The sequence below is a fragment of the Aulostomus chinensis genome, chromosome 20 (genome assembly GCF_037954235.1).
Source record: "Aulostomus chinensis isolate RoL2024-O1b breed Wild chromosome 20, RoL_Achi_v1.0, whole genome shotgun sequence".
Lineage (NCBI taxonomy): Eukaryota > Metazoa > Chordata > Actinopteri > Syngnathiformes > Aulostomidae > Aulostomus > Aulostomus chinensis.
This window is the reverse complement of record NC_141339.1, coordinates 19,602,718-19,624,867: the sequence shown is the minus strand read 5'-3', so window position 1 is coordinate 19,624,867 and position 22,150 is coordinate 19,602,718. Positions and strand designations below refer to the sequence as shown.

Genomic DNA, 22,150 nt, shown 5'->3' with positions numbered 1-22,150 from the left:
TTGTTGTTGTTGTTGTTGTTCTTGGTGTCATTTAAACATTTCCTAATTGGGTAAACACAAGTGTATCCGGTAAAACTGTGATAATAACTGTCCAATTCTGTTTGGTGTTTCACACCTGTTCCAATGCAACGTACCAGGACACACGGCCGTGATCTATGTCATTAAAATGACTGCAAAGTGAAATTAGCAATACAATTGTGAAAATTACAACAAACATAATGACCAAAGGCAAGCATCTAAACCTTTGAATAATAAGAACAAAATGTAAAAGATCATCAGAAATGTGTTGTGCAGAAATAGAAACTAGTGACGTGTGGAAATGGTCACATATTCAATTCCGACTGGAAGTTTGAGGCTGAGCACACGCCTTCCTCGGGTGTACTGCAGCGAATAGCTTTGAGTCATTCATTCATTACTACTCACCTATGATAACAGAGCCACGTTTGGCCAGGAAATAACTTTGATACTCCTTCCTTGGCTCCACAACGCCTCCCGTCAGCCAGGTCTGAGTCCCTCTTGATACCGGAGATGGAGGCGATGCAAAATACTGTTAGCCTCGCTCTAGAGACTGCTGCTACGTCATAACATCCTGCAACCAATGATTTTATTCGGTTGTAAAACTCTCACGGGCCCTCGAGTCTTTCTGGCATCATCCCAACTCGTATGAGAGGCCTCTATCCTGATTCAGCGCCACCGTGTTAGCAGCTCGTCAGTCACAAGGTAGCAACAGTTTTATCTGCAAAGGCTAAAATATTGGCGTGCCTCCATAACACCTTTTAACTTTTGTCACTCACCGCTGCTTGTTAAAACTCTTATAATTCCTATTGACCCGTCTCCATTGATCTTTATGTGTTTATACACACTCACACCTAATCAATCGTAACCTGGCTCTAACTGATCCCTATCACTCTCAATTATGCCAATCGGGGTTTGCTCTGCTGATACCCTCCTTCTAAATATGTGGATTCTGCATCATGTTTGCTGGTATCGGATCCTCTGGTGGGCGGACAGGCTGGAATCAATAAATGCAGAGAGGATCTCAGAGCAGAGAGTGGGCAGGTCATGCAGTTACAGGCACACAGACTGTGAATATACTGGAAAAAAATAAAACATTTCTGAACCACAGCGGCAAACAATTGTGTCCTTTTTTTTTTCCTGCCTGACTTCTTAATCCTGCGTTTGTTGCTGACTGCTACAAAACATTTTACTGTAAATAAGAGATACGACCTCTCGAGACGCCTGAAGTCAGAGACGTAATCTAAAATAACAGCCAAAGCGACAGGAAGCTCTTTCAGCGAGCACAAGGGCACAGACTGCGCAGTATATTATAGTGCGGATTGTTCCTTGAGGTTTACATAACCTCCCATCTTCAATGCTATCAGCATTGATAATTACAGCTCTGAAAAGCTTCGTCTGTCTGACTGCTGGAGAGAAACCCTCTTAGCCCAGGTTTCCATGAAAGCATTCACTTGGGACTGGTGTCGGTCTTTAGTGTGATACACAGAATACACCTGCTGATAAGCCCGAGGTGAGGGGCTAAATTTGTCAGCTTTTCAAACAATGGCACATGTGAAATATCTCCTTGGAATACTTCAGAGTTAGCTGTAGAGATAGTAGAAGCCTGCTAGCTCACCTGTAACCTGTTAGCATGTTCTCGCTAGCACGCTGTTCATGATCTGTCGGTGGCATGAGTTCAGATTCTCCAACATACTGAAGGCCAGTTGTCGGCCATGTCGCTTGCCATCTTTGAGTTAGCGTTTTCCATCAACCTTTTCTCACCCAAATGGTGGGGAGTGACGTCACCGTCGATAAAGGGACAGGTCTAAGAAATGAGCATTGCACAACAAACACTTTATTCATCTGGGTTTCAAATGTAAATCTGAACAGCAACTGACTGCACGGGTCGAGAAACTGTTCAGCCGCGAGGCAAAGTTCCCCTCCTCAGAAAAGCAGCCATCTTCCAGTGTGTCCGGACCCTCGGTGGCACTGGTTTGCCGTGGCATTCGGAAAGCAGCACAGGTGGGAGACTGTTAGATGACTCAAATGCAGCATTAGGCCTGTTTGTCAAAAAATATCCACTCTTCACTATCCTCAATATTCCTCAAGAGGAAAATGGCCCTCTCTGCAGTGATGGCATAAGGACTGTGTGTCATATTTAATGACAGTCATTTTCTGACATGTTGGTCAGCCTGCAGAGATGTTGCACATAATAGCCAGAGGCATAATGGTTATAGTAGGAGTGGGGTTAATAAAAAAATAAATAAGACGGGCTGGAAGTGGAGTGAGTGGAGAGGCAAGCATGCTGTCTGTGCCTCCATATGCTTCTCTCTCTGATCCTCTCTGGCTGCGTCGTTGGCACATTCGTCTTGGAAAATAGAGCTGCATCTGTCACATTGTGGCTCCATGAATCATCTGAATTACCTCCTTCAGATATTCAAAAAGAATAAAAGCAATAAAAGGTTCGGATGGAGAAGTCCTGCCTGCCCGTTACTCCAAACCCAAGCCAGTAGTCGGCAGAGGTGTTGTCAGGGAAACCGGCGGTCGCTTTTAACAATTGGACATGCGTGACAGTTAATTTTCTCTCCTGGATTGGCTTGCGTCAACATGTGAGCAGAGTCGCAGCAGGGCTGCGCCGCAGCCGAGTGTGACAATCGGATGGAGAAGACATAGACATTTCACAAGTAGTGGCACAGTGGAAAGAATTAGCAGCTACTAATATGATCAGTGGGTGGCAGATGTTCACCCTCCATCTTCAGCATCTGTTTATCACATTAAACAATTAAAACATTTGCAATTTTGAGGAAGCAATGGGTGTGACAAATATTTACATATTGGAGTCCTCCCCTGCGCGTGTGGTGAATCCTATAGAGCCCTGGAGAGACCGTAGAGAAACAACAACAACAACAACCGTGGCCTACTACTAACTTGTTCCCTCTCTTTAATGATTTTGTGCCCACGAGATAACAGCCACCACACTTTGATTAGTTTGTGTAACAAGCTATATCATGGGGCCATGATTGGCTTAAACTGAGGGAAGTTATATCCCGTGGTCTCGAAAAAAAAACTTCTGGGGAAAAGTATTATCTTCTGCACGTTCATCAGTTAAACTGAGGGAACAAATTATATCTTGTGGCCATGAATTGACTGAACTGAGACAAGAAGATAAGTTTCTTTGGAGGCCACAAGCTGTAACTCCCCCCCCCCCTCGATATGATTCATTTGTGTCCATAACATAACTTCTAACGACACTTTGATTATTTTCTGGGGTTATGTTACGTCTTGTGGCCATGAACTAACTGAAGTGAGGGATGGAGTTTTATCCCCGGGTCTCAAAATGACTCTGTCTAGGTCGGAGCTGTACAGTTGATTCTATTTTTATTCCCTCAGTCGAACTGAGCGGACAAGTTATAGACCACAGCAACTTCTTCCAGCAAATTCATCAAAGCATTGTTTTGTTGCCATGAACGAATTAGACTGAGGGAAGAAGTTCTATCCTGCGGCCTCAAAATGATAAACTTGAGGGAAGACGTTATCCCGTCTGGCTGGTAATACTCTCGCTCACTACGCCGACAAATGTTTTTTTATTCCCGGCCGGTCAAAGCAGAAGGCCGTCCCCATTGAGCCCGGATCTGCTCGACGTTCCTGCCTGTTAAAAGGAAGGTTGCAGGATGTGCTCGCCGATGGAGAATTGCTGAGTGTAAATTGACTGAGGGAGTGTGGTACTGGACCTGCTCCACCTGTAAAGTGTCACGAGAGAGCTTTTGTTGTGATTTGGCGCCACACTGATGTGGGATGAAACTGACTTGACTTGACCTGACTTATTTCTCTCCACGATCGCGCTGGGGCTCCTTTGTTTCCGTCATCTTTAATTCAGCATGATGCTCATGCCAGTCATGTTAGAATTCCACTCAAGCTGACTTAAATATTAATTAATTGCCGTAATGAACGATGCGGGTCATATTCAGGGCAGGCATTGTGGTTGCAAAGGTTAACTTCCAGATTGACGGCAATGGTTATAGGCAGTTATTTCCATATTGCCTACAGCCTCATGGACTTAGAGGCATAAAGTCTATTAATTCATCTGCATGCACCTGCATTCATAGCTCTCGCTCGGTGAGTATATACGTGTGCATGGGCGTGATGGGGGGAATATAGCGAGAGACCACCCGGTAAAGTATGCGGCGTTATTGCTCTGCCGTGACTTGTGTTAGAAATGAATTACAATGCTGACAGAACATCACATCCTCTTCGCCGGAGGAGAGAGAAAGGCGAGGGTCCTCTGTGACACCCTGTCTCTGCGGATTGTTAAATGCCACTATTTGATCTTTTACCTTTCATGTTTCCAGGGAATCTCTGAAGTTGTTTAACCTGACATTCAGTTGCAACCTTCCTATTTCCTCGCTGAGGAGTGATTGTAACAACAAAAATAGAATTTAGTCTCATCCCTCAAAGCTCTCCTAATGACAGCGTGCCCCCCCCCCCCCCCCCCCCCCATTCGAGCACCCTCTCCGGCAGCACATATAGAAAGACAGTGGGAGATGTCGATCACGGAGCAGAGATCACGGTTATCTGTTTGAACGTCTTGTGTGTTCGCACTTTGATTTTTTTTTCTTTTTGTCTGGCGAGGGCTGCTCTCCCGCTGCGCCTGCCCTATGCTGGCTCCTCTTCTCTGTTGCAGCTCTACTCTCCACTTCAAATGGTGTGCTGTATTCACTTAGATATGCCCTGACAGCCTCATCCTGGCTGGCTCTTGCCATTCTGCATTTGTTTATTTTTGTTTTTTTTCCTTAAGACTGGAGAGCCCCTCCCCAGAGAACAGGACAACACCCCCTGTCACTTTGCCTCGCAGCCCAAGCGGTTCCAACTGTGGTGCAACGCTGCCCCCACAGGTGTGTTTGCGTCATGAAGCATCTACTTCTGATTTAGTGGTTGTGACTTGTGAGGGTTGGTGTCATGATAAGATAATGTGGGCTGTTAAATTCTGTCAGTTTGAGGGATCTTTTTATTCACGGTCCGGTAAACAAGGGATGGGAGTGGGAACATTTGGCGTTCTTGTAAAAAAAAAAAAAAGTGTTGTTGTATTTGAGACCTTCTCAGTCGGTCAGTTTAGAACCAAAAACACCTAAAAGATCAGCTGGAACATCTATGGCATTTTTGTAAATAATCTCCTAAAACCTGAGGGTGTTTTGATAGAACTGTCAATATCCACTAAAACTTTTATTTCTCTGCCTCTGGAGCAAATTTTTTTTTTTTTTTTTTTTTTTAAAAGAGCTTTGGCTTCAAACCTGACTTGCCCAACTCTTCACTCAGTCGATATAAAAGCTAGAAATACTGCGTCACAGTTGTGTACCTCTGTGATTTGTGTCCTTGGACCACCAGTTTTCTGTTCATCCTTGAATCCCGGGGGACATTTGTGTGAAAATTTATGAACCCCCCCCCCCCCCCACCCACCCCCTTCAAAAAAAAAAAAAAAAGTTCCAGAGATCCAGAGGTGACAGCGGCCTTCACTTTCCACCAAATTCTATGTGGTTCATCCGTGAGTCCCAGTGGTGGTTTGGGCCAAATTTGAGGAAATTCTAAGATTCTGAAATTCGAAGTTCTTCTAAAAGTTGTTCCCTCGTGTGTCGTTTCGATGTTGGTGGTTGGAAGCCAAAAGTGTCTAAAACTTGGCTACGTGGTTTAGGATTTTTGCCTGCATGTGTAAAGAATTACTTGAAAAATGACTTGACAATTAAATCTGGCACATTGTCGGAGAATCAACCCCGACCAGTTGTTTCCCCGCTCTAATTTGACACAAATAAGGTGTAAAATCTTCGGTCTCTGAAGTGGCATCAATGCCGACTTGGTGCACCAGCGGAGCCAAAATAAAAGCAGTTGAGTTCAAGGACGCGTCTCACTCTTGGACTCACTCTTGGACTCACTCTTGTTCGAAACAAGCACAACAGGCTCAGCTGATAACTCTAACAATGCCTCTGTTCCATTTAAATGTCCCAGTAAGCCTTGACAGCGGTCCAAATTGCAGCAGGACCCTGGAACTAACAGACCGAGATGAAACGCAGCCATCATTAATGATGTTAATTACACTTTTCCTGCTGTGACCTGTCAACCAGGCAAATCCTTTCACTCCAGCTGTGAGTTTTTCATGAGCGGCTGACACTTTTTCATTTAATATAACCCGGTAAATGTAGACTAGGCTTAGTCCATTGTGTCATATGGACCTCACTCTTAAATTCAAGTGAATGAAACTCTGGGTATTAATTTTGGGGCATCAGTCTCAATTATCGTCCGTGAAATCCATAGAGAAATTAGTGTTTGCTAAAGCCATCATATCTTAAATTGAAGCTTTGCAGGGGGAGAAGGCTCATTCTATGGTGGCTTGGCAATTAGGAGCTGTTTGACTTGTGTCAGCCAGGTGCTTCGTTCTGGTCCCCAATAAAGCTCAGCTCACTTCTCATGGGAATGAGCTTAGAAAGGAAAAATTAAAAAAACAAAAAAAAAAAAAAAGTGGAAAAACAGATCCTTAAAGGTCTGGTGATTTTCGTGACTGTGTTTTATTATCTTCTCATAAATGGATCATTGAGGGTTTCCCTAACCTCCTCAGTTAATTCTATTGTTTCATGAAAATGAGGAACACACACACACACACACACAAAAGCTGCTCCTTCCTTGGTGGTCATTCCACACAAGTTTTTGAGGGTGTCGCAGTTTTGCAAAGTGTTTTCACTCAACATCCGATCAGTCGCTATCTCGACTCACTTTTTTAGGGGAAGGTTTTCCACCGTCGGATCGGATTTTTAGGGGGGATTGCGAAATTGTATCGGATTAAATAATCCAGGTTTAGTTTTGCTCTGGATCAAACGATCATGAACCCACCAGAGGGATGAATTCAGGGTGGATTCAAGGACCTGCATGTAATAAAACTTTTCCATTTGTGAAACACGGCATTTGCATCATACACTGTGCATTTATTTAGATTTTGCACTTGATTTTTTTTAACCTCTACAGAAATCAAATGGACATTTAGAAACCTAATAAGCCTTTCGGTACAATACTTCTGTCCCTATAAGATATTCCCCTAAAAATGAAAACGGTGTCAGCATCAAACATGAATCACACGTTTATTTGATCCATTTTTTATTCCTATGAAAATCCCGTGTTCTTGATACTCAGAGCTGCAAGCCATCTCGTTAGATGTGGTCACATTTTGAGCGCAGTTGATCAAGTTTTGGGAATCTTGAAAAGTTAGAATCTGTGAAGGCAGGATCCAATCCAGTATTGCTTTGAAACACCAGTGTAAAAGTAAGATGGACTGCCCAAAAAAAAAAAGAGAGAGAGAGAGAGAGAGATCTATGATATTCTGATCCAGATTACATTATTTAAATGAGCCCTGTGGGTGAAAGTCCAGTTCGCTATTCCCTACCTCTAAAAGATTCCGTGCCGTTAGACAGTACTGCAGATTCTCTCAAAAGCTCCAAATCTCTAAGGCGTATGAAATAACTTAAAATTTGTGTCATTTCTCCTCACACTCCCTGACTGGAAGTCAATGGACTTGAACTGTGAATGGAGGGAATAGGAAATGAGAAATGAAAACCTGTGGAGAAAAGAGGTGAGGAGGACGAAAGGAGAGCAGATGTAAGAGAGTAAGATATGACGCTTTTCATCTGTATGATCAAAAATCGTAGTACTTTTAGTTTTACATTTTCTTTCAGTTGAGGACATTTCCACGGATAAATGAGTAGGCCTCAGGCTCAGAGTGTCAGAGAGGTTAGAGGAAGAAATGAGGAAGAAAGGAGCGACTGAAAGTACTCTCAAATTCCTTCAGAAATAATATGTATCACCGCAACAAATGGGGGAAAAAAAACTTGCTTAGGTTTGAGCTGCGGTAACTATTTACATCTTATGGCTCCGCCCCTGGGCACATATGCATTAAAAAGCTCAATGCGTAGGAGCGGCGATGGAAATATTAAGCAATGAGTACAAAATCTTCCATCCATCCATTTTCTACCGTTTATCAAGTAAAGGGTGACAGGGGGGCTGGAGCCTATCCCAGCAGCCTTCGGGCGAGAGGCGGGGCTGGAACCCCCGACCTTCTTGCTGTGAGGCCACAGTGCTAACCACTGCACCACCGTGCCGCCGCCCATTTGAGCCCTTTGCGCTTTTGGTTGAACGCCCTCTGCTGGCCAGACTGTATCACAACATCTCCACAACACAACACCTTCTCAAAACAGTTGCCCCTCTCGCCGACGGGGCTGCCCTCCTATCTTTACCACTTACACAACTTCACAGTAAACACCTCCAGGCTTTAAGGCTCCATTTTTCCTCCCCATTAATCTTTCAATGTGTTCTCTGTTGGCTGCTGCCCTCTTTTTGAAATAACACCAATTCCACGCCATCAAAAGTGGGGGAGAACATGAATGAGCTGCATGTTTACCCGCAGCCCTTTTGAGGAACCTTGCAGAGGGGAAGTGCCTCTCGGTCTAACAACTGAAAGGAGGTAAAAACCCAGTGGAATGTTTCCATGCCAACACTGCAGCCCTAACGTTACTTTCTTTATTTCCCCTCACAAGAGATGGATTGGAAACCTCTGCAGCGTGCCTGGCAGTCAGTCACCGCTGCACCGTGGTTCCCAAGATGTGACCAAAAAAAAAAAAAAAAGTTTTATTTTTATATTTGCTGATTAGGAAGAGGCGACGGACACTTACTGAGTTAGCTGGACTGCTACGTTACATCAGCGGTCCCCGGGCAAGTAGATCTGTTGAATGACTCTAGCTTGAAACTATAGAATTAAGAAAAGGGCACAAAACAAAGGGAGAATAAACACTGTATCATGAAAGACATCATCATCATCATCATCATCATCATCATCATCATCATCAGGGCCGTCCCGAGGCATAAGTGAGCTAAACGGCTGCTTGGGACCCCCTGGCCACCAAGCAGTGTTTTTCTTTTCTTTCCTTTTGTCTTTTTTTTGTCTTTTTTTTTTTTTTTGCGTTTTTGTTGTTGTTATTTTTTTAAACATATAAAACATCTTAAAGAAGTGACAACATAATTTAATGAATGAATGACAAAGATAATCCGTCTGCATTCATACTTGATTATGTAACATACAGAGATGGCACTTCCTCCAGAAACGCCTTCGTAATCTAGTTCAGTGATTCCCAACCTGTGGGCCGCCCGCCTCCTGGTGGGCTGTGAAGGAATTGCAAGTGGGCCCCCAAATCGTTTTCAAAATAGTCTGATTTTTGTAGGGGGTGGGGGTGGAAATGTAATTATATAAAAATATACAGAATAATGTTTTAAATGTTAAAACTCAGTTACGTTTAAAAGGATATTAAAATCTTTAAATATTATTTTCATTGTTGTGTTTTGTTTTTCCTTCCCGTGTTAGACATGTGACAAGCAAATGAGAGACAGGAATTTTTGTTGTTATCGGCCGGACCGTCACACTTGTCTTGTTAACGTTTGATGCCGAAGGCTGAAAACGGAGCGTAAGGATGGAGCTGGCGAGCAACCGGGAGAATTAAAAGGGAAGAGAGACGGGACGCCGATGGTGAATCGACAAACGCCACGTGGTTATGTGCTAGGCTCCTGAAGGTGTTGCTAACCTTAAAGGTGCTGTGTTAGCGACTGGGGAGCTTCCAACATGTTTCTCCTGTATTCAGATCAGTCCTTCATGCTCAATCTTCAACGGAAAAAAAAAAAAAAGTGCTCTGAGAACGCACTGCATGGCCTCCGTGTTTATGGGGTCGGAGGAGGGCCGTGAAGATTTTGGAGACTTAAAAGTGGGCCCTGAGTTGGAAAAGGTTGGGAACCACTGATCTGGTTTATGCTCTTCATAAAACGCAGGGAGGATCCAAACTTTTAGAATCTAAAACAGTGTGTGGATATCCCATCTCCTCTCTTGCGTTACCTTTTACCAGACATTGACCGCACCTTGTGGGCTTCTTTGTCTGATATATTTTTTTTATGTCCTTTTGTCAATTCTGTGCCCCCCGATTTGCTGTATTATTCAGATTTAATTCTAATGTTAAGGTGTGTTACGTAACAACGCACACGATCATACATTTACAGTACATGATAACATGTACAAGCTCACTGGGGCACACGTGCAACATGTGTGTGTGTTCCTGTATTCGTCTGTACAGCATCAGAGTTGCATTTACTAGACATTCATGAGTTCTATGTTCTTTTTGACCAAATTACCATTTCAGAGTTGTTTTTGTTTGTTTTTCAATTGCAACTTAATACAGGTTGTGTAAATGCTAGCCCACTAACTCAGATCAGTATAGTCAACAAAATGTCTCCTTCATGAAGATTACTCTCAGGTTTTATTGCATTTATTTGAGACTCCATGATAGTTTGGTGGCGCGGCTCAGGGGTAGAGTGGCCGTCGAGCATCCGAAGGGGGGCTGGTTTGATCCTCGCTTCCCCTGGTGACCATGTCTGAGTATCTGTGAGCAAGATACTGAACCCCTGGTTGATCCTGATGGCCCTGTGACGGACTGGCGACCCGTCCAGGGCGAACGCTGCTGGGATAGCCCCCAACCCCCACCTGCGACCCTTAATGGATAAGCAGTATAGAAAATGGATGGATGGATGTAAGTATTTGTCATGCTGTTGATCTCTCGCGTGTTGTACCGACTGATTTTAACATTTCCGTTGTTTTGTTTTGTTTTTTTTCTTCAACTGGACGATGGTCAAAGATCCCAGCTCAGGTGAAGAGAGAGACAAACAGAAAAGGTCGTGGCCACGGACACAGGCCTCCATCTGAAGAGGGAAACATTGAAACGGCTGCGTGTGTATCTCGCTAACAAAGTGTTCTGATCACACGCAGGTACTGAACAAAGGCTCTTCTCATCATGTCCTATCTGTCAGCTGTCATAGCAGCGGTGTGCTGAGGAGGCAGATCAGTGATTCACTCCCGAAAGATGAAACTGGACTGAACATCAAAGCCAGCACCTGCCTCCGTGGTGGACTGATGCAACGCTCAGAGCTCTTGCGTGTTCAGCTCCCTCAGTCCGCACAACCCTGCCGGCTTGGGAACAGTGTTACCGTCACCAGGGCAGGATATTCCATCAGACTTCACAAACAGGGCACTGTAGGGGCAAAATTACTGCACACAGATGTGTGGTCTTCAGGAGTTTAATCTCTTGTCGGAAGGGTCCACAAAGACCAGCTCAATGTGCGAAATTGATTTTGACAATTAAACTTCATCCGAGAGGAAATAACTTTGGTAAGGCGGTGTATTTCCAAGTAGAATAACAGAAAGAAAGTTTGGGAGTTCTATCATTGGAACACGGCAAAGTGTGCATCCAGAGCGTGACGGAACACAACCGTGAGGTGGGTTACAGGTAACACCGGGAGGCCCAGACGTCACACGCTCACGGGATGGCAGCGCTCCTTCCTGTGCGCCATCAGGAAATATGAAGCCCAGTTTGTTTTCCACGTAGTTGCATGTTTTAAAACGCCGCTGTTGTTGTGTTTAGTGGATCTGCTCCAAAACGTGAGCGTCCTTGGCTCGCGCTACACCGCCCCACCGGGCTCGGGGAAGTTTGGCCACTCAGCTTTTGTACAATCCTGCTAATAGCCTCACACATAAACAACCTGGAGAGTGCGTACCTCTGCCAAGAAGAACTCAGCCAAACCTAATGCACAAAAAAAAAAGAAGCAATTTCTCTCTGTGTTAAGCGGATCTGATCCAAAATGATACGGTTCTTCTGTGGCCTTGTGGGTTTTGCATGATCCTGCTAAGAGACAAAATAGAAATAGTTTTCTGCATCATAGGCTGACAAATGGCCCCTTAGCTACAATTTGGTTGATCCTGATAATGGAGGAAGTCTCTTCTACATATGGGGGTTAGTGCCACGTGGAGGCGTCAATGGGAGAATGTTAGTTTGGTCAGATATTAAAGAACTTCATCTTTAAGAAACGTACCGCCGCTTAGGTCGGATCATTTTGAATGTATATTGAATTTCACTTCCTCTTCATTTCTATAAAAGCGCGTTCCAGTGCTGAAAGTGAAGGGTGCGTTCATAAAACCTTCCCTGTTTTATTTCCATTTACACATTCACATTCTGACAGATTCCATTCCCCCTCAGTGGCATCAGTCCATCTACCATCTCATTTTTGTTGCGTCTGATCAAAAAAAAAAAAAAATGCCAAACCTTCAGCAGGTAAATCATCAAAGACGCACGCCGGAGCACGAATCTTAGCTAATAAAAAAAAGAAGAAATCAATCCTTCTTCTACCAGTTAAATGTGTGCTGTGCTTGTCTTTTTTTTTGGGGGGGGGGGGGGGGGGGGATTTCCACAAGAGGCCCTTTTCATCGACCAGCCTATAATCTCGCAGTAACCATCCACCTGGAAACCGACGCGACCTTGAATTAAACTATTTGATGAGGAAGTGGAGGTCTGGGTATCTCTCACAAGATCTCAGAGGAGGGAAACCTGAAGCGCACGGCATTTGTTGGTGCTCTTTGTGTTCATTTCCATTTCTCTGGCTTTTCATTAAGAACGCGCTTCTACTGCCATCTGGCGTTTTCTGAGTAAACGTCCTTTTTTAAAAGCAAAGGAATTAAAAAAAAAAAAAAAAAAAAGATGAATGCCATCAGGAGGTCCTGGCCAACGTGTAGATGCTTGGTGTCACCTGCCAAGGTGCCAGGCTGCCGCATCTGTCCGCCGTATTCAGTTTATCAAGCCTGTTCGCCAAAATAGCAAGACACAAGGTAATTAGCCGTGCTAGCAGGAGCCCGCTGGATCACATCTGCACAGCAAGGAGCCGTTCTCGGATGCGTGGGGGACTGTGCTAATGAGTGTAATTACCGGCCTGGAGACTGATCTTGGCACCTTTTGATAATAAAGCAATACATTTTGAGACGATGAATAAAATCTTGCCCACCAGCGTCTCCAGAGTTCAGACTCATTTTTCTTGCAAAAAGTCACATACTTCCACATTTTGGGGGGGGGGGGGGGGGGGTTTACCGACCACCTTCTCTAAAAGGCCTTTTGAGATGATACAGAAATCCACGTCTAAACCTGCCCGCAGACACACAACTACCATTAACACCAAGCTTTGTGGTTTCACGGCACAAATATTTTAAAAGTTTAATTTTTTTTTCTCAGATCTTCACTGCATGAAATGTAATAACTGAGATTTGTTTTGACTTTCCCGACTTCAGGCCTCCGTGACTTTATGAACTCTGTAACATACACACGGGATGAAAAACATCCCTTTAAAATGTGTAACGCCTTCGTCAGAATCTGTTGCCTTATTTATGTTCGTTCTGGACGTTTCAGGCTTCGAGTTCTTCACACTGAGGTTTACTCTGCAAAATGTTTTAATATCACAGTAGATTCCTGTATATTAAATATTCCTAGTATATTAAATACATAATTTCACAGAGTCTGAATACCGTCTTTAATTTTTTTTCCCCTCCAAATATTGCTTTACTGAGTCTATTTACTACTATTTTTGTATTTTTTACTAAGTAAAAGTAATTTCCGAGCAGTGCGAGCTCACACGCCTGCCCGTACCTGAGACTTGCACCTGCTGAGGTTCAGTTTACAGCATTTAAACCAGTTTTCCTCTCCTGCCATCATAACAAGATCAAGCCATCACAACGGATGATGTCAATGAGTGGGAGAACAAAACAATGAATTCGTTTTGGACAACAAAAAAAATTATTTATTTATAGAACTGAATGATCCCATCTTGGCCAGCCTCCCTGATCACAGTTGACCCGTCGGGAGGATTTGAAGACGGGGTAGCAGGAGACATCTAGTCCAGCTGGGAGGGAAAAGAAAAAAATTCATGCATTTAATTAAAATGTTAGCAACATATTTCATTGTCAAAATTGAAAGGAAAAAAATCATCAAGTGACTGTCGACTCAAGTTACTGAAGAAAAAAAAATACAACTCGACCTCTGAGGCGCGTAAGTTGTGTTTAGGTGTTTCCCATGCAGAGTAGCAAACATGTTTCACTTGATTTACAAAAAGTAGTGTGGTTTGCATGGTGCTACTCCAGCCACACAGCGGCCTTGACGTCATACAAACACTCACTGTTTTTACTGATACTTGCCTTGACAAAACCGATGTCCTTAGCGTACTGCCTGAAGCACTGGCGACACATGTTCAGTCCGTATTTACGGATCAGCCCGTGTCTGTTCGAGCATACCCGGCTACAGGTTACAGGAGGGAAAGGACAGCAGGTTAGCAAAGATAAACCGTGGAGCACACGGATAAGAGCGCCGCCTTTATTTATTGGTAACACTTTAACTAACCTACAGGACGTGTGTTTTCTCATAAAACACAATACGTGTTATGTTACACTCTCCAGAACTCTTTTACGGACATGATATCAACTTAATGGCCGGTAGCGGTGGCGTTTTGTACATATTATGCGATGGACATGCTAGCTAGCGTTAGCAATTAGCAAAGTGCATCCTCCGCCGCCATATTAGCTCCGGAGCGGTTCCCATGCGGTTCTGGTTTGGTGGTAATTTATCAAGTTTTGGAAGCCCCCGAACCTACTACACTCACTCATTTAGGAACAGATACAGATAACGGGGTGATAAGGGAATAGGACTGACCAGGATCTGGATCCCTGTCCGAATTTTCTGGGGTGACTCCAGTAGAGCTGCTGATGGCCCATCTTGTCTCGTTCGCTCGAGCGTCGGAAAGGAAGGAAAAGTGGAGGCGCCTGCGCACATGAAGCGCTCAGTTCCAGTCTGTAACGGCGGGTTGCTTGGGACGCCCTCTGGTGGCAGGATGGCAATCAGGCGGCACAGCCTCAAGGTGGCGATCACAATATTGCACAGAAAAATAACATAAATGCAAAAAATGAAGTTAGTTACATTTCAAAACAAATTCAGTGAAAACAAAACTATACGAAGACACAATTTTACATGTATTTCAGTGTCTATATTGCAAGAAAATACATTTTAAGGCAACAATTTGACAATGACAAAAGACATTTACTCTCAGAATGTGGTTCATTGCATTTTCCAACATATTTCTTTCAGATGTTCAGATGATCCCACTGATGTCGTTTGATTTTAACTCACCCCGGTTGACAAATGAAGAACAGACTAAGGATTATTTGTATTTATCTATTCGTGCTAAAGCGCAATTATCAACGTGTGAGTTTGGGTTTCATATGAAGTTTCGTATTGTCTTCCTTTTACCATGAATGCAAGAAATCTATGTTATGTATGACTCAGTAAGCTCAGCAAGTGTTAATCAGATCAACATCAAACCTGGGAAGTGTATTGCTGGCACCTTAATTAAGTGCAGTGCCAAGTTCGAGGTTTTTGGGGTCAAAAGGGGGGGGGGGGGTCCTGAGGTTCCACACACTCTCAAGTTCCTAAGGGCAATGCACGCACTGAGTTTGACATTGGTCTGATAAACCGTTGTGGAGTTAATTGAGTCAAAGACACACAGACAGAGATTTCTTGCCTTTATGGATATATAATAGGCTGTATTTTCAAAATATATAATCAGAAAAAAATGAAAACAATGCACAGTCACTAATTGACCTCCTGAAAGTGTCTGTAATCCTCTGAATGCTCTGATTTTATTCCCGCGGGCAGTTCTTGTATTGACCCACATGGACTGGAGGTGCTCCGTTGTAGTTTCAGGGTGTGTTTTCCACTCTTATTCCGCAGAAGACACTTCAAGCTGTCGTGAACCCGTGTGAGGAGCCAGAGCAGGAAGTCACCAGCAGGGAGACGTGATATGCGAGGAGGGCGTCTTGGGTGCCCCCCGCTGGACCAGCACAGACACTGGTTCCGTATTTGGGTTTCTCTATAAAGCTAGCTGATACTAGCTGCGTTTCCATGCAGCCTGTCGGACGGTATGGAGGAAAATGGGACGCCGCCGAACTGATGTTTGTCGCTGAAAACGACCGCTCGGCTACTCCAGTTTTAGGTAACCGGTGTTACTACGGTGGTCGTTGGTCGCGGTGTCCGCTGTTGCTGACGTTTTGCCTGGGTGTGAAAGAGGCTGCTCGCAAGTTGCTAGCGGAGCTAACTTGCTGTTAGCATTGTGCAGATGCTCGCTGTCACACAGAAAGACCCTAAACTGTTGTTTTCTGTTGCTTTCTGGTGTCGGCCGGCGGAAAATAAACCTCATCTGATGCTAAAACTGGGGCTAATAGTGGCTGTGCCTCGTTACCAGCCAGCGACAGGACGCTTCAAGTGAAAAAGCCAATGATTTATGGGCAGTTAAAAACACTGTCAACTGTTAGAAGGAGCTGCTTCTGCATTTATGTTGCGAAATGTTCACTTTAGTTCGCCCCTGTGTTTGAAATGATCCGGTATTTTCTAGAACGTCGCATTCGTATTTGGCAGAGGCGAGGCAGGTTTTTTTGTTGTTGTTTTTTGTTTTGTTTTGTTGTTGTTGTTGTTGTTGTTTTCTCCAAGAAAAATGCAAGTCTGCAGACGTTGAAGTGCTCTTTGTCCTGGTGTTAATTTACCAGGAATGTATTCATATTTACTAAGAATCACATGTTCAGCCCTGGCAGACAGTAGAAGTACTCAGCTGTGACCAGATCAGCTGGAGAGTGTCTAGGCAGCACTAGGAGACACTGGATGGGTCAGGTAGGAGACAGGAGACACTTACTGGTGTTTATATATATATAATGTATAATATATATATAGCGTGTGTGTTTAATGACGTGGCAAGAAAAGGATGGATAGATAATTTTAAGCCTGCAATGTCAAGTATGTTTGTGCTTTTTGGGTCAAAGCTCTCTGCAGAGTAGATTAAAATATTACTAGAAGTGTACTTCCATTAGTGCTGGGCTGCTATTATAGAAATGGGCAATTTACCGTGCATGTATCGAAAACAACATTTACAAGCTCTTATCAGCGTGGCGTTGCTCATACAAATGAACTTCATCTCCACTTTCCCCTCAGGACGCGCGTGCACTCATGAAGTACTTTTTTAATACGGCATTATCTTAAAGGATTTGTTTGATACGACAAGATGGCTTTTCCATTTATTTGTTGTTGTTTTTTTTTTTCAGGGGGTCGTGACTTTTCACATGATTTCAACTGGAGCTGCAACTATTAATCATCAGTTGATGATTGTTTCAGTCTCTTTTTTTTCCAATGGAAATAGAAATGTTGCTGGTTTGAGCCTCTTGAGTGTCAGGATACTGTGCGTGCGTGCGCGTGTGTGTGTGTGTGTGTGTGTGTGTGTGCGCCCGCACTATGACAGAAGTCTTTGCGTAATTTGGGCTCTGGGGAACAATTTTCTACATTTCGTAGATTAATTGTGAAATAGAACCACAGATGATCATTGTTGTCATTTGTTGCGGCCTTAATTTCAGCTGTTTGAGACATTCAGTATACAACCATAAATATTGAGTTTGTGTGGGAACTGAGGTAAGAATATCAGTCAATGATAACAGTGTTTAAACGACTAAATAAATCGCAATAATACTAAATAATCCAAGCCACTCCAGCAACATTGGTGCCCCACAATTCAAACTAATGCTTTCTTTCCTTTTTCTTACTGTCTCTTTTTTTCCAGTTATATAATAGCATCGGCCAACATCAAGATTCAATTAATGGTGCAGCCAGACCAGGTTAGACAGACCGCTTCGTTACTGATTACTGATTTGCTTTGTTGGTGATCAGATTTTACTGGACTCTGACCGTGATTAAATCGTGCTCCGCAAACCTCCTCTGTCAAAATTAGCCATTGCGAGTACGTCAGGCTGGGATTTTCGTCACAAATTAGTTTGATGCTCAGTGGTTCTAAAAGAATAATCTGACCCCTCTGTTGGTGTTTGCTTGTTCAGTAGTTTTCAGCCGTTTGGGGTTTTTTTTGGTTGTTTTTTGTTTTTTTTCCAGCCTCCATCAGGGAATTTAGGGTGCTCGGTTGTCATGCAGTTGCTGCCTCACTTGTCATCTCATGACCTATATAAAGCATGAAGCTCCATTAAAATGCGTATTCACCACAGACCCGAGTGGAGATTGTAAACTGCTGTTGCTGAGGTCAAGAGCAAAGTTTTAGACATTTCAGGTTGCGTCTCGTGTGAACAGTGGAAGTGAGATGTGGATTGGATTTGAGTGCTGTACATTTTCCATCAGTGACTTATTGCCCAGCTGTATTTGCTGCTGTGATGCACATAACTGTATGTATTGATTTGTTTTTGTTTTGTTTTTAATCCAGGTGATTCATGCACACTGCCCCCCTGCTGCCTCCCAGCAACTGTCATGCCTTATGGAATATTCACCCACCACCAGTGACACCCCAGCAGGATCCATGTTTCCAACAGTGCTTCATTTTGCCAACAATTAGCCTCATAGTAACTTTGTAATCAGGTGCAAATCACACTGTTACAATCAGAAACCCACTAATTATATTTTTTTCCCGTCCCCTCGCACAAGCCTGACTCCCTATCATGAGATTCCGAATCTACAAGAGGAAGGTGGTGATACTGACTCTGGTGGTTGTCATCTGTGGCCTGGCTTTCTGGAGCAGTGGAAGGCAGAAGAAAGACAGCGGATCATTCCCCAAGGAAGTGGAGATGGTGAGGAGAAGTAACAGCGTTAGCAGCAGCACTAGCAGTAGCCTTAACAACCCTGTCCAAGTGCTGGCCACACCTGCTGTCAGCCGGGTGCCTGTTCCACCTCCGATTGTACAAGCAAATGAGACGCATCCAGAAAAAGTAAAGGATAAAGAGAAACTACCCAAGCCAAATGTAGACAATACTACTTTGGTTTACCGTGGAATTGTCTTCCAGCTCAACTTTGACCAAACGGTAAGAAACGAGGAGAAGTTTAAAACAGCACGACAGAAGGATGATCTGGTTGTGGTTGTTCAGGTCCATAACCGGCCAGATTACCTGAAGCTATTAGTGGACAGTCTGCGGAAGGCCAGAGGTGTGGAAAGCATACTGCTGATATTCAGCCATGACTACTGGTCTCCTGAGATCAATAAAGTGGTGGCCTCTGTCGACTTCTGCCAGGTGCTTCAGATTTTCTTCCCTTTCAGCATCCAGCTGTACCCCCAGGAGTTTCCTGGACACGACCCCAGGGACTGCCCTAGAGATATTCCCAAAAAAGACGCCTTAAAGCTGGGATGCATAAACGCAGAGTACCCAGACTCATTCGGTCACTACCGTGAGGCCAAGTTCTCCCAGACCAAGCACCACTGGTGGTGGAAGTTGCACTTTGTATGGGACAGAGTCCGCGTTCTCAAGGAACATAAAGGTCTGGTCCTGCTGATCGAGGAGGACCACTTCTTGTCTCCAGATTTCATCCACCTCTTGAAGTTGATGTCAGCCCTCAAACGCGAGCAGTGCAGTGACTGTGACATCCTCTCGCTGGGGAGCTACAGCCACATCGGCTACTCCAGCAAAGCCAACAAGGTGGAGGTAAAGGCCTGGAAGTCCACAGAGCACAACATGGGGATGGCTCTGAGTCGAGAGACGTACCAGAAGCTCATCCAGTGTACCGACACGTTCTGCACATACGACGACTACAACTGGGACTGGTCCCTACAGCACCTGACTGTGTCCTGCCTGCCTTCCTACTGGAAGGTCATGGTGAGCGAGGCACCACGAATTTTCCATGCTGGCGACTGTGGCATGCACCACAAGAAGACTTCTTGCATGCCCGCCAGCCAGAAAACCAAGATAGAAAATATCCTTCAGAGCAGTGGTAACCAACTGTTCCCTAAGAACCTCCTGATAGCGAAGAGACTGCCATCCAACGGGGCCGGAGGCGTGGCGCCTCATGTTAAAAACGGGGGCTGGGGCGATATCAGGGACCATGAACTCTGCAAGAGTTACATTCGATTACAGTGACCTTAATTGCTACCATAATTATATTATTGTCTCTTTTGCATCCTCTATAAAGAAAAAAGCCTTTTAAAAGTAAATCTTTATGGATTATTCTTCATATTGCCTGTTTTACTGGACTGTTCCAAATAAAGATGAATGTTGGATTTTTGGGCTTCTTTAACATAAATGTCTTTACATCTTTACCAAATTACCTACATCTATTTTGTTTTGTAAGTTGTAATTAACAAGAATACACCTAACAAGGCTTTGTTGTTTTCTTTAACGGGGCTCAGATTAAAGTATATCTCCTTTTCTTAAATTAGCCAAAATGAAGAACACCTCTAAATATAGGGGAAGAGCAGGAGAGTTATCTTTGGGGCAGTCAAATTTGGAGAGTCTGTGGACTTGGCATTCCCACTGTGCATGCATAATTAATTTGAAGATATTTATATCGCGTAATTTTGCTGAGATCAAAGGAGATCCTTAGAGACACCTTGTTCCATTTAAATAATCTGCCACTTAGTTTCTGCGGGTTTCTTGAAGGTGTTTCATTGCTCCTGTGGCTACAGAAATGATGTCACTTAGGACAATATATGCAATATATATATATAGGCAAAAGTATTTTTTAAATGGATGAATATAATCTCTGTTCTTTTTTTCTTTTTCTTTTTTTGCAGCGTCACTGTCTAGCCAAACGTGGTGTAGATTATGGCTGTTCAAACTACTGCACCTCTGCTGGAATTTAGATTTCACACCTAAATGCACACAATGTTCCCGGCGAGATCCCCAGACGCTAATAGAACGTGCTGGTTCCTGTTGTTGCTATTGAAGATGCATTTACATTTTAAGTGCTCCGACCGCAGCTCAGTATCGATAGGCTTCTCGACTGAGGACGGCCCGGTGGCTTATCTAAGGCTGCATTGATTTCCCCTCTCCTCCACCAGTGGTTAACAATGAGTCCTGCACAGTCAAAAGCTTAAATAATTGCTGCATTTATCACTGACTAAATTCTCCATACAGCTCATAATTAATACATCCTGAAACAAAAATAGCTAAATATTATGTTGCTTATAAGTGTAGTGCTTAAGGCGTACATCCTGAGCGCAGTCGCTACGCCGATGAGGGCCTAACAAAGCGTCCTCTGAGACAAACGTTCTCTTTCGTCCCAAATGTGAACTTAAATTCCTAATGCCGTGTGAAGACGGCCTGCTGCTGTGCTGAGGTCATGTGACCGCCAGATTGCGCAGCAACTCATTGTGGAGATCCAATAATTGGGCCTGTACCTCAAGGGAGAGACAGCTTAGAATAGATTGAGAATAGAAGGAAATGGCACGGTGCTCCTGATTCTTTGTTGCTAATGATTAACTGATGCTGCAGCCCTTCAGGATGTACTGTGCTCTTTCCTTTGAACGTTCTCCTTTAAGAATGTGTTATTTTGGTGCTGATACGCAATCACACGACGCAGGGGCCAACTGGATCACACGCATTTGAACTGTAAAAAAATAACTAATAAGTAATGAGTTCAGTCTGGGATAAAGAGAATGTGACATCTTGTGGAAATGGGTAGTATGAAAAGACGAGGCTGTGATGTGCCTGTGAGATAGCCACAGGCTGAAGCGCTACACCGCCGTTCATTTTGAGATTAGACAATGATTTTCTTTCCTCTTTACCTCAGGTGAGGAATAATGCAGTAAAAATTCTTCTTCCAGAGGCTTTAAACCTTGACGGTGACTGTGTGGGTGTAATACCAGTAGAGTTAAACATCTCAGACTACTTGCGGAGGTTGAAGGTGATGTTTTTACATAAGTGCCCAACGCTCAGAGTACTTACCTCTGCGAAGGCGAACATCAGGCCCCCGGCGCTGATTAAAGACACCGGCAGTGATGAGCAGCCTTGCACATTAAAATATAAAGTGAGAGCGAGGTGGGACCTGCACTTTACTGCAAACATCCCATCTTGTGTCTGCTAGGTGGCGCTAGAGAACACATTTTGCATCACACATGAGGACAGAACTGTCATTTTGATGGAAGTCCAACAATGTTTGTTCCGTCAGTCTCTCTTCCTCTAACCAATAGGTGGCGTTGTGACTTATTTGAATACAGCTTGTCTGCTGGCTGGGACTCTTGTCATGTGAGGTTTAGGACAGATCAAACCATGCAGAGTCCAGTTGGAGCAGTTTCTCACACGGTGGAGAAATATCGTTCTCCACCCCGCCATAACGCTGAGCAGCAAAAAGCTCCGCGGCAACCTTCTTAAGTTTCAGAGCAAATTTGAAGTGGATCAGGTAAAAGCACTGGGAGGTGGACGTCAAAGTGAATGAAAAGATGTAATTTCCTGTTGGCGCTAGACAACGTTATC

At 44.0% G+C, this 22,150-nt stretch overlaps 2 protein-coding genes across 7 annotated transcripts; one reads left to right on the top strand and one right to left on the bottom strand.

Annotated features, from left to right (window-relative positions):
* Window positions 1-13,656: 13,656 nt before the first annotated feature.
* Window positions 13,657-14,665, bottom strand: rps29 (ribosomal protein S29). Its single transcript, XM_086189943.1, has 3 exons — window positions 14,589-14,665; window positions 14,078-14,177; window positions 13,657-13,785 (listed from the first exon to the last, which is right to left on the bottom strand). Exons 1-3 carry the CDS (start codon window positions 14,648-14,650, stop codon window positions 13,777-13,779), a joined length of 171 nt encoding a protein of 56 aa, XP_086046069.1. The 5' UTR covers window positions 14,651-14,665; the 3' UTR covers window positions 13,657-13,776.
* Window positions 14,666-15,601: 936 nt separating this feature from the next.
* Window positions 15,602-20,016, top strand: mgat2 (alpha-1,6-mannosyl-glycoprotein 2-beta-N-acetylglucosaminyltransferase). 6 transcript variants are annotated; one of them, XM_086189939.1, is made up of 3 exons: window positions 15,602-15,924; window positions 17,533-17,587; window positions 18,396-20,016. In XM_086189939.1, the coding sequence occupies exon 3, from the start codon at window positions 18,410-18,412 to the stop codon at window positions 19,814-19,816; it is 1,407 nt and encodes a 468-aa protein (XP_086046065.1). In that variant the 5' UTR covers window positions 15,602-15,924; window positions 17,533-17,587; window positions 18,396-18,409; the 3' UTR covers window positions 19,817-20,016. The 6 variants fall into 6 exon arrangements, with proteins under 6 accessions (XP_086046065.1, XP_086046066.1, XP_086046063.1 ...); XM_086189937.1 differs by having other exon boundaries at window positions 15,603-15,924; window positions 18,178-20,014; XM_086189942.1 differs by lacking the exon at window positions 15,602-15,924 and adding an exon at window positions 16,022-16,595.
* The last annotated feature ends 2,134 nt before the right edge of the window (window positions 20,017-22,150 follow it).